The sequence below is a fragment of the Passer domesticus genome, chromosome 4 (genome assembly GCF_036417665.1).
Source record: "Passer domesticus isolate bPasDom1 chromosome 4, bPasDom1.hap1, whole genome shotgun sequence".
Taxonomy (NCBI): domain Eukaryota; kingdom Metazoa; phylum Chordata; class Aves; order Passeriformes; family Passeridae; genus Passer; species Passer domesticus.
Genome location: NC_087477.1, coordinates 55,888,180 through 55,906,701, shown reverse-complemented (window position 1 = coordinate 55,906,701; position 18,522 = coordinate 55,888,180). Strand labels below are relative to the sequence as shown.

The 18,522-nt window shown below is 33.4% G+C and overlaps 1 protein-coding gene across 3 annotated transcripts in view; it reads right to left on the bottom strand.

Annotated features, from left to right (window-relative positions):
- Window positions 1–18,522, bottom strand: part of SGCZ (sarcoglycan zeta) — a 395,468-nt gene that overhangs the window by 168,661 nt on the left and 208,285 nt on the right. For 2 of the 3 annotated variants that reach the window (XM_064418070.1, XM_064418071.1), the window contains exon 4: window positions 9,545–9,645. In XM_064418070.1, the coding sequence (XP_064274140.1) occupies window positions 9,545–9,645 (101 nt within the window). Of the gene's footprint in view, window positions 1–9,450; window positions 9,646–18,522 lie in introns of all 3 variants that reach the window. The other variant, XM_064418068.1, reaches the window with a different exon arrangement.

The window sequence follows — 18,522 nt, the reverse complement described above, 5'->3', positions numbered from 1 at the left end:
TTTCTATAATTTCTTGACTTGTGCCATCCCAGTATATGAGAAGAAAGTTGTGTTAAAATTTTGAACCAAAGTTAATATATATTAATTCCTATAGTATTTTTATAATACTTATTCCAATTTTAGTTTTTTGTTGATGTAGACAGAAATCTGTCACCCTCTTGCAAATCTTTGCTGTTATAAAACTGAGCCTTGAAGATAAAAAGTAAAATAAACACAGTAATTACAAATTTCTCTTTGGGGAAGCATTTCTTGATGTTGCTCTACTGTATAAATAGATGTCAATGAGGTGAGAGGAAAGGAAGATCTATAACTAAAAAAAATTGTATAGATAGTGATTTTGCATCACAAAAATACTGATTTCATTATTGGAGACACTAAAATATGTATCTGGGGTTTTTGGGGGTTTTGTTTTGCAATATACCGTAAGCTCAAAACTCTTAAGATTTTGCACAAGTCTGTGCACAACTTGTACTTAACTGAGTGTCACAGAAAAATAATGTACTCCTCACATTATTGATAGGCACTGATGTGACAGACAGGGTATGCACCATGCTGCCTGAATAACAAATCATTGGACAAGCTCTGATGCACCAGGCTTCTCCAGAAAAGGCAGCCAAATTCAGATTATGATTAAGAGGTTTAGGACTGGGTATTAACATTGACTTCTATTTTGTGGTATATCCACTACTTCTACATTGTCTCTGGCAGTACCATTTGTCATCTGCTTTTACTGAATTTCTTGATTTTCATTACTTGATTGTACCTAGCAGTAGTAAAATACGTTTTCCAGGCCTAGAAATGATACCTCCATAAGTGTTGTATCTTTTGGGTAAGTCTTGAAAATTTTTCTCCTTGTTTGCTGCAGGACAGACAAACCCCTTATTCCACATTTTTTATTAAATATCTCCTTGCTCCTGCATCAGTGAAAGATTTGATTCATCATTTAATCCTTTCTGGGATTTCAACCACACATTTAATATCCTGACTTATAAGAAAGAAGAGGAAATACTCTGCCATGTAAGACATTTATCACTACATATTCTATCTTATCTTCTTGTTTCTTTTTTATTATAATTCCTAAATGTGCTAGGTCTAATTTAGGCTAGATTTACATAAGTACATTCTGCTCTTGTACTTAATACACAGGTTTGTATTTATTTCAAGATGGAAGGTTTGTACAAATAAAAGCAGGATTCCAAGCAGAGAATGTAATTTTTTACTGCACTCTTTACTCAGATAAGTCATCCCAATAAAAGAAAGGAAATAAGAATCACACATTTCATTATTCCTACAGACTGTTGGTGGTTTAAATAACTAAAGTTTGTTCAATTGGTTTGATATCGCTCTAATCATGCTAAATAAACTTACAAAATATTAATGCTTGGCCTGAACTATAAAATTAATTCTGATTTAGTTGCTCCACTTAAGACAAACATGCTGATGCATTAGCCTTCTTTTCTTTTTGTGACTTTCTGTTGATTATTTTCATGAACCCTGGTATACAAAATTAATTTGTTCCATCTTTTTCCCCCTCATTAAAAATGACTGCACACCAAAACCATTCTTCAAATATATGCAATTCAAGCTATGCACTTAGACAAATATAAGTGTCAGATTTATCTTACTCCACAAACCTTTAAGATTCAAAATTATATTTATATAATATTCTCTTGAAAATCTCATTTTCTATAAACACTAATGTCATGCTGGAATACACTCACAAAAGAAACAAAAAGCATTTAATGGAAATTAAGTTAATTCCATTTTCATGAAAGCAAATATTTGAAAAAATTCTGAGATACTTGTTCCAGCCTATTTACACAGTGAATGATTAAGAATAAGCTCTCTAGTGAACATTGCTCAGTCAGCTTGAACACATGATTATTTCAGAGAAGGTGAATATTGGCAAACTGAATAGATTCATATATATATACACACATGTCTATATATGGATATACACATTTTCGGCTAACCTATTACATGAATTTAAACTCTTTTTGCTGGCACATTTTTACAAGACTTTCTGAGGTACAGTGTATTTGCTTCCTTTTTCTACTGGGAACTCTACTAGTACTCTGTCATTAAATGACCAAACAAATATAAAAATGAGAAAATAATTTTATCCTATTCCTCCTTCATGAGGGGTCATTGGTTAAAAACAAACCCCAAAATATAAGACATATAATCTCAGAAATAAAATAAATAATTTAAGGTCTACATTCAGGCACACAGAATAAATAATGTAACCTGCACATCAAGAAGGGGAGCCAATGTTTGCTAAGAAGTGCTATTAAATAGGATTGTTTTAAGCAATACCTTCTTACTTTTTACTGAAAGATATCTTTCCATGAGAGGTCCAGTACTATAAAATACCTAACAAAATACATTTAACAGTGGCTTGACTGTTCATACAAGCTGTTGCCTTAAGTATCACAAACTTGACATCAGATTAGTCACCTTTCCCCTGTGATGCAACAGATTTTATATTATTTACTGTACAGCCAATTAAACCTACACCATGCTTACACCGACACTTATTTTTTTCCCCCCCATAAGGACTAGGAAAAGAGGTATACAACACAGGAGGTACACATACAAGATGAGACAAAAAAGTGATTTAGAGGAAAGGTATTAGAAATACTTAAAATGAGTTTTTCATTGTGCTCAGGAGAGCAAATATATGAAATGCTCAAAAGAGAGTAAGAATAAATCAGTTCATTCTTGCCTGCGGCACTGAAAATGAAAGAGGACACGAATTGTACAAAATACCCTCCAGCTCTCTAAAGTTGTGCTTTTCTATGAATGTTAAAAAATGGGATAAAAAAGTCCAAGCAAAATTAACTCATAGCTAGATTAATTTGCTGACATTCTATGAGTAAGTTGTTGAATTATTCACGGAACTGACAGGTTCATTCAAGAAGATGATGCTTCTGATTTCCAGTGCATCATAAGGATATGAGAACATAGCCAGTAATATAAATAAGACTTTGTGCATACATGTATATATGTCCGTGTGCAGACATCTGGTTTCTAATATTTATTTTAGCTGAAGATTTTCTAACATTTTTCCAAATAATTTAAAAGTCAAAATTTTAAAAGAATTCTAAATCTGTGCAGAAAATATTCCTGAGGAATACACAGCCACTTCACTAGAATTTTCAAATTCTAAAATTTGTTACAAGGTTGATATGTAATGTTTGACATTAAGAAATAGTAAGAGAGTTGTCACCTATCTATCAAAAGGAAATGGCAGAAATCATAAGGACTAATAACCTACAGGTAAAACACTTATCTGGAACATGACCTACATTGGGGATAATTGGAGCCTTAGTCTCTAGTATCTTGACTAAGTCTCATACTCATTAAAAGTTAATTATATTGCCTGATCTGTACTGGAACTTTGTCAATATAAAAACTAAGCAAAAAGGAAACAAGAGTTTTCTGGCATTCATCCTAAAATAGAACATCATGTTCTTGAAAGATAAAACACTTATGAATCTAGAGAAATAATTTTCTACCTAGTTAATACAATAAAAAAAATTTTAAAATTAGATAATTTACAGTTTTTAAAAAATTATTGACTATAAATTATTGCCATTGAAGTAAACTGAACCTGGAGATGTGACAATGTATTTATTAAATATACATCAATTGCTTTTATTCATATTTATCCAAAATCTAAAAGCAAATTGCTGCCTTTGTCAAATTAAAGAAGTTTTCTATTTGCCAAATGACAACATTTTTTTGAGACAAGTTCAAGTACAAAACTTCATAACGTTGAAATGCCAACCTGCTACAAATTGGACACATCTCAAAGATTGTCTAAGAAATGGAAAACACCCTTTCCCTACTTCTACTTGAAATTGTATTAGTTATTATATACTATATTCATCACATAGCTTAGCAGAACCAACTGAACTGATAACCAAATACTGTTTTGACCATCAAGTAAGGACATATGAGTGGCCAAAGAATATTAGAAACATAACTTCTCATATCACTCTCATGCTTGTTGAGAAATGAATAATTTCTATTACAGTATAGTTTCTAATTTTATTTTTCCTCAGTATGCCAAGACAGTTCTACATCTAGATAAAAGCATTGAACAGAGCTGATTTAGTTCTGTACCACTAAAAATTTAGGCATCAAATTATAACTTTAATGTAGTAATTGTACTTTTAAAGAAATCATGGGTGTTGTCTCCATACTGGATATTAAGAACAGAAGGATGTGTGTGTCCCAACACAGAGAGTTAAATATTTGGAAGATTTCCACATTCTTGCACATTAACTAAAACCCGGGAAAATATTGTTTACTGGTCTCTGTAAGTTATCTTACAATTACAATTACAATTCAGTTTTGGATTTTTTCAGATTTGAAAGTTTTCAATTTTAAAACTGAAACTTGTAAAGGAATATAGGGATAATCTGTTATAATGGAAATGGAGGAGAATTATTGTTTACATATTTCTCCCGTATTATATATGCTGTCACATAAGAAAGAAATCATGTTTACTTGGCTTTTAAAGATGGAATTAGGAATTAAACATGGAATAGGTAAAATACAGGCAGACATTCCCCCTGCAAATTAGCTGCTTTCCATACAACTTCAATCCAGAGCTAGGCAGCGTGGAGAGTATGCTCTGTTGGAGGCATGAAGTACAAGTGTTCTAGCCAGGAAACTCAAACTGCTCCTTACACCCTGCTTATGTCTGAAGATAAAGCATTCTTCAAATTCCCTGGAGAAATAAACTGTCTCTACCCAGATAAGTTGTCTGGCCCCGATCTTAAAAGTAATTCCCATGGTAGTACTGGCAAGAGGAGTTTAACATGGATCAACACAGACATTGTGTTATGACAGCAGTCAAAACTGACTGCAACACTGCAGCTACAGCAAGAGAAAACATCTGAATAGGTGGCTGCATTCTTACAGGGCACCACAAAATGTCTTTTCATGTATGGATTCCTAGGGGTAATCAGAATATGAAGATACACAAAACCAGATGTACAACCAAAACCAGTAAAATAACTTGGTGCTATGTGGCTGCTACAGGACACATAAGATATCTAAGAACTATACAAGCATTTTTTCTAACAGTACCATTTTTTAAGCTTTAGTAAACTCCAGACATCAGTGTCATGTACTAAGCAAAGGAACAACATAAAATTAAATAAGTGTCGATATCTATGCCAATTGTGAACATATGAGAAAATGTATAAAAGAGATATAAATGTATAAATGCTTCCTCCACCAAGAGCTGGATCTGTGTTTCTATGCTAACATGGATTACTCCATGTTATTTCAAAATGTCAAATCCCAGCAACAATAGGAATGCTTTGAATTCCGTTTTTAAAGCTAATTTGAAATACACGCAGAAAACTTTCAGTCATGAAATACCAATGCACTGGTATTTGGTTAGTAACAAAAATATATAGTAAATCTCTTTTAAAAAGTAATTAAGCAGATTGACAGTGTCAATATGTCTTATTCATTAAGAGCTATATGAAGAATAAATTATATAAAATTATCATTCTGTTGAGGTTAAAATAACTTAAAGATGATACAAAATAAAACAATTACTGGAGAATAATGATAAAGTGATTAGATCTTTTAAAAAAAATTAGCTAATTACTTATGCTGTAGTCCATGTAAATACAAGTTAACAAGAATGCAGGCACAGTGAAAAAATATTTCTTTCTTTGCAAGCCTTTAAAATTCACATGTATAACATATATGAAATAATCAGAATGTTCTAAAGACAAAACCATTAATATTTTACCCCTTGGCTCTGGTACCAGGTCATGACTTGAGTGTTCATCCTTCCTGTAATCCCTAGTATAGTAATTGTACAGACAGAAAAAAGTGACAGCTCTGAGCTTCATTAAACTCATACAATACAGACCAAGTGAGAGGTAATTACATCCGGATGGAAAGTGAAAGACAAACATTTCCATGGGGTATCCTGTGAACCATGCCAAGGTTAATATAAAGAAAGGAAACTATAAATGTTCCATGAAACCCAAGTCTCCTATTATATACTGACAAAATTTACAAATTTTTGTTCCTGGCTTGATTTTTCCAAGATATTTTGCATGTCTCCTTTAAAAAAATCAGACCTTCAAGATCATCCAGTCCAACCATCCTCTCCAGTACCACCACGACCATCCCTGAACCATACAGATGCCCTTTGATCACTTCCTGAAATGATGACTTCATGCCTTGGCTGGGCAACTTCTTTCCATGTCTAACTACTTTTTCAGTGAAAAAAAAAAAAAGTAATCTGAACCTCCCCTGGCACAGCTTAAGGCCATTTCTTCTCATCCATTCATTTGAGACATGGCAGAAGAAAATGACCCCCATCTCACTACATCCTCCTTTCAGGTGGTTGTAGAGAGTGATGAGGTTTCCCCCTTAGACTCTCCTTCTCCAGGCTAAACATCCCCAGCTCCCTCAGCCATTGCTCATACGACATGTTTTCCAGACCATTTGCCAGTTCTGTTGCCTGTCTCCAGACATGCACCTCAATGTCCTTGTCGAAGTGAGGGGCCCAAAACTGAACACGGTACTTGAGGTGTGACCTCACCAGTGCCAAGTAAGGAGGGATAATCATGTCCCAAGTTCTGCCGGCCACTGTTCTTGATACAGGCCAAGATGCCACTGGCCTCCTTGGCCACATCTTTCTAAAAAGATAATTGAACAGTGAGGTATTAAAGGACAGTAAGACTAAGCTACCAGTGGGAAAATATCTTTCAAAAATTATTACCTCATCTATGACTCCTCCAGCTAATATTCTCACTACATAGATATTAATTACTTTTAGTTTTGCTCATCTGATACCAATTATATATCAGGTAAATTATTTGTAACCTTCAAGTTAATTTCAACTATTTGTTACCTTTCAAGTTTTTTACCTTGTGCAATGGAAGAAGAGATTTTATCCCAGAACATTTCTCTGTTTCCTAGTCACATTACATAATCTGATAAAAGGAGGCTTGCACATCTTGCCTGTACTATGCTTTTACATGATTGCAAAGAAACATTTTTTTTAATTACTTCTTTGATAGGCTATTCAACATTTATCCCTAAGAAAAATTCCTATCAATTGCCTGTCTTACTGTGAGATGAATGCTTTACACAAGACCCTATTTTTTACGTTCTGACTATAAATATAACATGGGATAACTGCTCAGATTCAGAATGTGACTTTTATGTGCAAGGTCAGTGTATTCAGAAAACTTTTCCAACCAGAAACCTGATTGCAGAAAGACTTTTATTATGCCAAATTGTCAGTGGCTGTAACTTTACAGTTAAAAATAGAAAGGTAACAGCTAATACAAATTAACAGTGTTGAAATCATCAGACAGCAGTGACCAACCATGACCTGCCTCTTCATGACCCCTTGAAATGTTGGAATTACTATTGTCTATAGAAAGCTCAACACTGACTTATGCTAAAACAGGAAATATTTTAAAATAATGTCAAAATGTCAAAGCAGTCCAATTTCAGCAATTACTTTTATCATGGCTATATTCCTCTTTTGTGCAAACATTCTTGAGGTTTCTTGCTGCACTTCTGATTTCCTATTACTCTTCAGCTATACAAATTATATTTCTTAGTTTATCTCTATCTGTACATATATACATGCACATGGAATAAATATATATATCTATTTCAAAGCCATTTCCTTTTTAAATACATGAACTTTAGGTTCATAAACTATTTTTTTTTTCTGTCAAACACCTGCCCCTAAGAATGTGACTCTTTCAGACTTATTACAAATTTCCCACTCTTGCTCAATGTGCGTGTGAGGATATGAGTGTGAAGATGTTACTCAACTTTTAACATAACAATTTTCTTGCAATCTTCTAGCATACAGAGATTCCAATGTGAGTACTAACTACTCAAAGTAGAAGACTACCTCCCATTCCATGAGTCTGCAGGAGTAAATTAATTCTTCAGCACATAATTTAATAAATGTATTTGAATATGATCAAGGACAAGGTGTTTTATTATAAGTGCTACAACAATCTGCTTGTTTTCTGCACTGGATTCCTGCACTGATTTAGTAATTCACCATAAACTTTTAACTTTCCAACAAACATTAACATGCAGGAAAGAAAAATATTTCAAAATTTCTCTTTTTGTTTTGTTTTAAAAAACTGCATGATCAAATTTGAAAATATTTAAACTAGATAGTGTTACAATAGCTTGTAGTGTGGATGGACAAACAATCCCTAGATATGGAAACAGTACCTTAAAATATTCTATTGGAATGCAATCTTCTTCACAGAGAAATAGTCTGTGCTTTTTAAAAGTTATATTTTAAAATTGTTTGAAGAGTTATGCCTAAATATTTTTTCAGTACAAATGAATAATTATTCTAATAAGCAAAAACATATATGGGTGTCCTATTTTAAAAGCACATTGTGCTAAAAAAAAAAGAAAAAAAAGACCAAAAGAAACAAAAAAAAAACCTCTTAAAAAAGGCAACTTTCCAAAAGATTCTCAGAAACTTTTCTGTATATGAATATTAAAATCTTATGGTTGTCAAAATATGAGTTCAACATGCTCACCCACTAGTGGAAACTCAGAAGAATAAATATATTTGCACAATATGTCTCACCAGACAACAGTTTCAGATATTCCAATGCATTACAGACCAACAACAGATATAGAACGATTTTAGACACACATTTTATGCTGGTTTTGCTGGCTATTCTTTTATTTCTGATAAACTAATGAACAAGAGAAATGTGCTGTGACATAGGAATTGGAATTTTATAACTAAATACATTAAAATATGGATTATGAAGGTTAAAATCCAGAGAGGAAGACTGCACTGATCCTAGCAGAAACACTGCTGTTTTAAACTGCGTAGAGTTCTGTCTTTTCTTTTGATACACAAAAAGTCACTACTCTACTGCCAGCTGGTGCATGCTCCTACCACAGTTTCCACTGAACACAGATGTTCTTTCAAGTGTACATCTGAAGTACTTTGCTGATATTAAAGATTCCAGGCAGAAATTGACTCATTAAAAAAAGCAAGCACCTATACATTGACATGACCAAGTTCCCTCCTAAGAGAAATACTATATAGAACAGATATAATAACCTCCTCTTACTTGTTATTTAGTGTGGCAAGAAATCAAAAGATGCTTGGGGCTGTCATCATGACACTTGATTTGGGTAAACAAAAAAATCTAAGATGGAAATATAATTTCAGAAGATATGTTTTTTAACCAAAATCCTCAGAATACACAGGGCACCAGTCCACTCACTGCAGAACATATATAAATAGTATAAATATCTCAACCAACATTCAAATAAGTGCTATGTTTTTTCCTCCAAAATTTTAAGATTTTTATATAACATGGTAAAGGAAAAAGGAAAAAAAAACCTAGAAGTTAGTACTTGAGGAAATGAGGTACATAAAGTTACTGTAATACTTACCACTGTGAAATTCATAACCTTCAAAATCCATATTGTCATTGCTAAATTAACAATCATGGTAACCAACAGCAGAAGGACAAAGAAGTATAAGCACCTCTTTCGCCATCCATAAATCCCTACTGGGTAAAACTGAGGCTGTTCCGTCCTTGGAAGGCTGTTCTGTTGTGTTGCTAATATATACTGCTCTCGTGTCATCTGGAAAAGAAAGATGCAAGTATAAGTAAGGAAATGAGAAGTCTGTTTTTCACATGTAATATTACATGAAAATTATCTCAGAATGTAGAGAAAATCAGTTTCTATGAGCACAGAAGGGATACATTCATCTAGCATTAATCACATCAATGGTATTTGTACTGGACATCTAGTCTGAATTTGATGGATTTTATGAATTTAAAGTCAGTGTTTGGTTTCTACTTAAAACTGGATTTGCATTTCAAATTTATCAGCAAGAAACTATTAGAAATATAAAAGTAATCCATGCATGTATTTTACACTCTAATTCTTAATAATTTTTTATTGTCTTTTATGAAAGCATTCAGCAAAATATGGTTCTGGAGAAAGAGAGTCATGTAGCTTTTCTTTTGTACTGGTTTTGGCTGAGGTAAAAGCAATTTTCTTCATATAGCTTGGAGCCAGTACACTCTTTTTTACAAATAGAAGAAAAATCTCACCTAGCAAAAATACATCTTTCATAAATGAAGTTTTCAGTCTTTTATTATACTTAGAGAATTGAATTAATAATTGATGCTATTATACATACCTCCTTATTTTACAAAAAAAAAAATTCTTTTGCCCTTTAAGAGATGGATACAATTATTATCTTTGAATTCCTGAACTAGTTTAAATTCTTCTCACACACAAGCAAGCAGTAACCATTTCAAAACTGCTTAAAGAACTTTCTATTACTACTTCCTTAAAACAAAAGTTTTGTGCCATTTATTAAAAAACGGTTTAATTTTTTTCCCCACAATTGTCTTTTACAGATATTCATATTCATATTCAGTTGTCACACTGCCTTTAGACCAGAAGGTAGTAAATTTTCTCTGTGACTTAATTTAAAGCAGTCTCATTCTGTTTATTCAAGAGTCCTTTCCATAATATGCCCATTAGAAATGTTGTTTAAATAGGCTTTGTGCTCAGGAGGAAGAAGACAATACAAAACAAAACAAGAAAATCCAAAACAAGCAAACACAAACTCAACAAACTTATAAACCAGATAAAACAGTCAATTTTGAGCTTAAAAGCTGCCTTTCTTTTGACTAAAAGAAATGAGTCAGTGAATCCAATGAGAAATAAAAACCAGATTAAATTCATTTGAGGGATCAAAGAAGTGTTGATTTCATAAGAGTTTTAAAAGGTGAAGCTCAAAAATGTTCATGTATAATGAAATGTTCAAATGTCTGTGTTGCTAGATATTTATCCAAATCAACACTCTTTAGGTTTCACCATTCTTCTAGTGAATGAGATATTAATGGAATAAATTAACTCACAGAGAATAATTAGAGCCATAAGTCATAGAACACACATCCATATTGTGACAGTATATATATCACTGAAATAAGTCAAGACAGAAATAAAGAATTTATTAAGCAGATTTTAAGTAAGTTAGCAAACAGGCATTTTGTCATTTTTATTTTTTTCAATAATGATTTCTTCTCTTTGCCCTCAATTAAATGGAATGTTTAGTGGCTTATTTATGTAGTGAATTTTACAAACAAAATTTCCATCAATGACATTTCTCAATCCTCCCAAAACAAGGTATGGCCAGGTTTTAAGACCTTGCATCATCTTTTATCATATGCTGGCAGTTTTCATCCTAATTGTGTGAAAATGCCTTATAAATCCAGAAACTGAGTACACAAACAGGTTAATCAACTTCTTCCTTATAATGAGTTTCTACACATTTATTTAGCCAACCATTGTAAGAAAAATGAGTGTATGATTAAATTTTGAGATTTAAAGTAACTGGTTAATTCTACACCATTTCCATTTTCTTGATTTAACTTTATATATTACCTATGGAAAAAAATATTTTGATTAAAAATAGTTGGAAAGTCAACTTTCAGACCAAGACAACATCAGAAGTAGCACTATTCCTAAAATTGTGAACATAGTCCAATGCAATCATTAAATACAATGACATGTTATTCCATCACCACAGCCAGGCACCACTCAGTTCCCTCTGTATACTGTTCAGCTCTGTGAGCCTTGGTGAAGCAAGCTCTGCCCCTGCAGCCCATGGAGGGCCATAGGGGAGGAGAAATCCACACCACAGCCTGTGGAAGATCCCATGCTGGAATTGCCTGAGGGGCCAGAGTTTGAGAGTCCATGCCAAAACAGGAGCCTGTCTGGATCTGTGAACCCATGGAAAGGAGCCCATATCTTCTGTTGAAACTGTCACCTGGAACATAACCTACTCCTAGACATTTTCATTACTGATTGATTCTCTGCGTATTATTCCCTTAATTCATAGAAAGAATGAAAACCTAAAGGGACTTTAAAATACAAATTCAGAGTATAACAGCGTCTAGACCCAATATTCATTTGAGTTGACAAGGAATTCGAGGAGCTGTAGAGCTACAGATAGAGGAATGATAGCTAGCAAGGAAAATCCATCATACCATCATTTAGAGGAAAAAAAAAAATCAAAAAAAGCAATCTGGTCATGACTAGCCATAGCTCAAAACATCATAGAGATGATTCACCTGAACCAGGTAGCTCTCCCCACTCACCCTGAAAGTAACACATCCTCTTGGCAAGCAGGTAATGCTGTGGAGAACTTTCTTTTTGTATGACACTACAGCAGGCCATAAATTTTCCCTCCCCTCACACAGTATGTGGCATTAAGCTTACAGCAGAAAATTATGTTACTGGTTTCTTTGTAGACTTATCTGAAAGTTTACCCTACATGCATCACACAGAGCAGGAAGTGCTATAAGAACCACAGCACTTCTTGTGTAGCAAATACAAAAATGTTACATCCCAACCTTGGCTTTAAAATCAAGACTTGGGATGAAATCAAGAAGCTCATTATTAAAACAAACATGAAGATGGCAAGTAAGTGGGTTGTATCTTTTGAAAAAGCCTGATGCACAAACTGATAAATTTTCTTAGAAAGAATTTAAAATGTGTGGTGCCATTTTCAGTATGTGTTGAAGCAGATTAATTGTTCCTTCTCTTTTGCAGGTGTTTGGTAATCTAGAATACTTCCAAAATTAACAGAAAAGTATTGTATTATCTTGATTTGGTTGGGATTATATCAACTATGACTTGATTGACAAGGTAGTAGAGCTGCATTCTTAGAGAATTAAATACTGGAGGGAGAGAGCAACTTCCTCTGAAATTTTTATATGGGCTACACCTGACACCTGTTAAGTCTTCTCTTTTTGGCATTAGCCATTCAAGCCTTTCAAAGGCAGCCAAAACTGTGTCAGATAAAAGCCTCATCAATCTATTGTACATTTCATGCAAAACAGCAGAAATCCTTATTGCCCTGATAAGCAATATTTTATTTGTTGGATTTTATTTATTTTTCACTTTAGTATAACTGGGATCATTACTAAAATTGCCTCAGCAGCTCAAAAGAATTTAGAGAATGTGGTTCTTCTGAGACTTGAACTAGGATATGTCATGGTATCACAGAATGGATTTCAAAGAGATTATCTGGTCCAATGCCAAGGATGGAGACTAAACAACTGTGCGTGACAATAAAATAAAAATGTTTTTATCATAGACTACTTTTGTCATGTAGGCGTCAAATCAGAGGGATTTTAAGATTCTGATCTGAGGGTTGGGTGCTTTTTTGTTCCGCTGTGGATTTTTCTTCTTGTAAATTTTAGAAATGAAGGTAGACACTCCAAAACTGTGTTTTCTAATGAACACATCTGTAAATCCCTTTGCACCCTTGAAAACCTAAAGGAAAAAACACATGCAAACAACTTATCTATCAAGCTGTACATAATGTCAGTTGAATACATAATTTATGCGATTTGAAGTTTAATAATTCAGAAGAATCTTCTTTTTTTCTTGGCCACAAAGTACAGTTTTGTCATCAATGTCAATGAGGCTTAAGTCAGTATGTTTTTACTGACAATTTGCTGGGCTTTATGTTGACAATTAGAATTTAATTTTTTCCTAACTCAATACAGTTAGATTACTACAGAGACTTCATTATAGCCAGAGGCAGGACAGCAGCTGAGGCACACAATTTTCTCCCTGTGATGCCAGTGCTTACTAAACACTTACTGAAACAATTGTCTATAAAAGGACAATAAATGCTTGCATCTTGGATATTTTTTCCCTATAAAATTATCACTGCACAAAAATCAATATCAGTCACCTGATACTATTACCATTATTACTTAGTGTGAGCATTTATGGCTGTTCTGTTCAACATATTTAATTGTAATGTTCTCTGCACAATGAAGTTAACAGCACGTTAAAAGAATAAATAATCATGTAATGAATAGAATCATACTTTTTACAACTGTTCTGTGACTTGAAATATTTTTAAATAATAATATTGTGCGATACTGAATTTTCAAGCAAACTGGATTCAAATCCGGCTCAGGCTTGATGTTTCTCTAAAAATATGCCTTTCTAAGCTACATTTTCAAAATTGAACCACATTTCAGTGGTATTTTTAAAAGATTAGTGTATTTTTAAAAGACACTTTGGTTTCAAAAACTTACTCATTATTTCACTTTATTTTACTTTATAATTATCTAACTGCATGTGGTGTTTGAGAATAACTTTTTGAGGTGCTCTATCTAGCTACACTGATTATTAAGGACAACCTTAGTCAAACTAGGTGGGATCACAGAAGTTTAGTAACAGCAACACAGGATTCCATACAGCTGAGTTGTCTTAGAGAAAAGCAGATGCCTAAGGAGAAAACTGCAGCATTCTGCCCTAGCACCTGTGATAGGACTCTGCACTTCATCTCAAATATTCCTTCTGCTAGACAAAGAGAAAAATTTTGTCTTATTGAATAAATTCTAATAAATTAATAAAATAGAGAAAAGTCAGGAAAACTACAGCAAACCATTGGATCCCAGTTTAAAAACCCATGACTTTTCTCTTAAACCTGGTGGGCCCTTCATCCCTGTTGCTCTACATATCACAGTAAGGCACAGCACATTCACAAGTGCTAGGACCAGCACTTTACATCTGCTCAGCTCTTTCTGTTAAGGCCACTGAGAAGATAAGATGAATAATGTCTTTGTTAAGGATATTTCATGAGGAGAAAACTTGGCAATCACATCAATGGAAGATGGTGGGACCAGTATTTCCGTATCTTCACAAAAACTGGAGCTAATTTTCCTCTGTGAATTACACACTTTGTTAAATAAGTTTCAGTAGATGGTGGCAAAAGTGTCATCTTCAAGAGTCAAGACAGATGTTTTAAGAGTGGCAGATTCACCAAACTCAGGTGGACTGGAAACAGGTGCAATGAACACTTTACAAGGAAATACCTTCCTTAAATAGTTCATTTCTGCCTGTAGTTGGAGTCTAAACTTCATGTGGTAGAGGAATTGTGTAGTCCACAACGAAAGAAGAGGAAAGATAGGAAATAAGAATGAAACCTGAATTTCTAGAAAGATGGAAAATAAGCTTTTAAATACTCTTCCTTTTCCTCTTATTTTCATGTATCTGTAGCACAACTCCATCATATGGCTAGAAAACCAATACTTGTAGATCTGAATCCACATTTCTCTTCCGGCCTAAAACACAGAACTGTGTAAATTCATATGAAAAATAACACAGAGTACAGAAAAATATCAGAGTACAGAAAAAGCTGCACTGAGTAAGTGCTATGATATGAAGAAAAGGAGTATTTTTTGAAAAAAGGCTGATTACATTTTGGGTTTTACTTGTATTTGTTGAGCTTCTTCAGTAGTATACATAGGCACAGGTACAATGATTTTTTTTTTTCATATTTTTTACTTAATGTGAATTTAATGTCCTCATATTCAATATTAATAGATTATCCATCCCCTCAGGATATTTTTAATCAATAGTAATCACAATCATATAGATAAGTAATCATCATTATATCAATATGCAAACTAAAGGCGTTATTGGTGTTACAGTAACACAAGCATGGATCAAATCTTACTACTAGCTAAAGCTCTAAAAATATAAGCTATATTTTGCCTGTCTGCCTGACAAGAGCACAGGCAGAAAAGAGCTGAATTAATATTAATAGAAGAAGACAGAACCCACTGTAAAAATTACATTTAAAAATACATATATGTGTGTAAATGTAGATAGATGATCTAGATATGGATAGATAGACATATACAGTAGATACATATACAGTAATCTCTAATTTTATAGCATCTACTGGTTTGGTTTATTCTCCAGTTTAAAAGAAAAACATTTTTAAAATTTAATGAGAGGCGTTTTACCAGGTATTTAAAATATTAAGATTCTGGTCACCACTTTTTTACCAAGATAACACTCACAAAACACTCAATTCTTAAAATACTCTCAGAATAGAGATTTAAATAATTAATCTATAAGTTTACCATGTATTTCAGATGATATCATAAAATCTATAGAGAACACCTAAGTAGCTTGTGCAGAAATAAGGAATGTAAGCTTACATGGTTTTAGTTTTGTATAATATAGAGGACTAAGACTTTAATTTGTTTCCCTTTTTGTCTTCAGTATTTCCTTCCTTTAATTAGCTTATTCGTCTTCCTTGTTACTAATGGATGCAACACTGATCAGCAGTTTTATAATTTATAAATGTGGTTTCACTGTGATGGCTTGTTGCTGTGCCTGCCTCTTTTATAAGCCATCTTCATGGCATCCTAATAGTGTAACAAAACACAAAAGATGTATCTAGCACTCACATGACCACTGACATCTCACCAAAAACAAAAGCAAAACCAAACAATATCAAGAGATGCTGAACATGAAGTGCAAGTTGTAAACTTTCAACAGAAAGGAACCTTCAGAATTATCTTCATCAATGATCTAAAAGCAGCATTAAAAGTAGATCAGTGGAAAAACAAGTTCTTTTCTTATTAGAAGAAATTTGAAATTATTTATTACTGCACTCTAGAACTATATTCCATAACTAAACAATTTGGTTCTGTGCTTTAAAGTGCAAAAAAATTTTGACTATCTTTTCAGATGTTAGTTGATCTTTTGGAAAGAAACATAACCATTTTGGTTGCAAGCCCCCAAATCACTTAAGATCCCTAGATGAAAAAGATTTTAATAATATTTATTTAATAATATTTTCCAAACTATCTGAAATATGGTTTACAGTGTTAAAGGTGCAGTATTAATTACAAAAATCAGATCTAAACTCCTAAATCACCTTGGCAATATTCTTTCAGCAAACATGTTATTGCTTAGAATAATTTCCACCTTTTCACTTTCTCCATTCTACCTCTGTTTGCATTTGCTTCTTCCTGAAAATGCATGCATGGAAATTCATTGACCAACAGTCAACTTGTTTGGATTTAGCAAGATACGAAATCCAAATTGAGCTTCCTTCCTGAGAAGGAAGCTCAATCACACAAGTGTTGTTTCCTTATTTGAAAGGGGTTTCAAGTACTTACAAAAAATGAAGACATTCAATATGTAATGATTCAATCATACATTTCTTCCATATTCACTAGCTAAGTTGGCCGTACTGAGAACGTTTTTGGGTTTTTTTTAAGCAATTAATAGGATGCTACCACATCATGGGTTAAACAATATGAGTGAACTCAAGTAACTTCCACATGAAAAATATCCAATTCTTTCAGGTACTGTGGGAAAACTAGAGAGATACAGATGGTCATCTAGATCTCATTTTTACTGCATTCAACTACCTTCAGTTCTTTACTGGAAGGAAGTGGGCTAAATCCTTTCATAGTCTCAGGCAGGCAGAGGTTTTTCCTGACTTTCCTCAAATGATTAACGAAAATGAAATGAGACTCACCCTACAGAATATGTGCTCTCCTTGCTGTGAAAAGAAAAAAGAATCAATATAGCTTGATGAAGAGACAACTGATTGGAATCAAACAAATGAAGCCTTCCTTTCACACTAAGAAGAGACTGAAGGAGGGAGGAGCCAGTGCCAATGCCATTTTATCTTCCAAGATATGTGTAAGCACAGTTGGAAAAACAGAAAAAAATAACTGCTCTTCACTGGAACTCTACTGAGCCAGCTTTATCAATAGACAGTGTGCAGCTGCCTGTCCCTGAAGAAGCCGTGGTCAGCAAAATGGAAAACTGACAAATATCAAACACTTGATCTGTTGAAGACTCTTACTCAAAAGTCATTACTCACTCTAATTCTTGGGAACAGGATATTCAAGGGAGATCAAGTACAGAAAAGAGAGTCAGAAAAATGATCTGGAAAAAAAAAAGATAGGAAAACAGTCTTTGAAGATGCTAGTGTGAAGACAGCCATAAAAATACAGAAAAATGAGCAGATGTCCTCCAGAAGTCCATTTTAACTTACAAGTGATTCAGTCTGGAATTTACAACTAGTTGGACATCTGTGGATAAGGGGAAAGCATAATAAATGAGCTGTGAGAAAGATTGTCATGATTCAATCAGTATGGTTGTTAAAAAAATTGTGTAAAGAAAAGAAGAAAAACACAAAAAAACCCCACCAAAAACTCAGAAAAAGGGACATAGCTGTGGCTCAAGAAACAACAATTTTTTCAGTAAACAAAGAACTGGGAAAGTAGCCAAACATTCGCTCTTCAAATTGGCAAAAGTTAGCTAATTCTCTGGGTATTTTGGGAAGGCAGCTACCGCATCAGCAGAAAACACCTTTGCATATCCTAGAAACTATCTATGACTGTCAACAAGCAAGAAACAACTATTACTGAGAACAATCCAGGAAATTAATGAAATTTCCAGGGTCAGCAAAAATCCTCAGCAACACCAAAACAACACAAAGGAGAAAATATTATTTTTTCAATAGTTTGCTTTTACCACCATACTACACTTTTCTTATAAACAAATAAGAGCCTCCAGGGTTTCATTTAGATAAAATCTGTCAGACAAATATTCCATGTTTATTATTTTTCAGCACTAATTTGGCTTCTGTAAACTCAC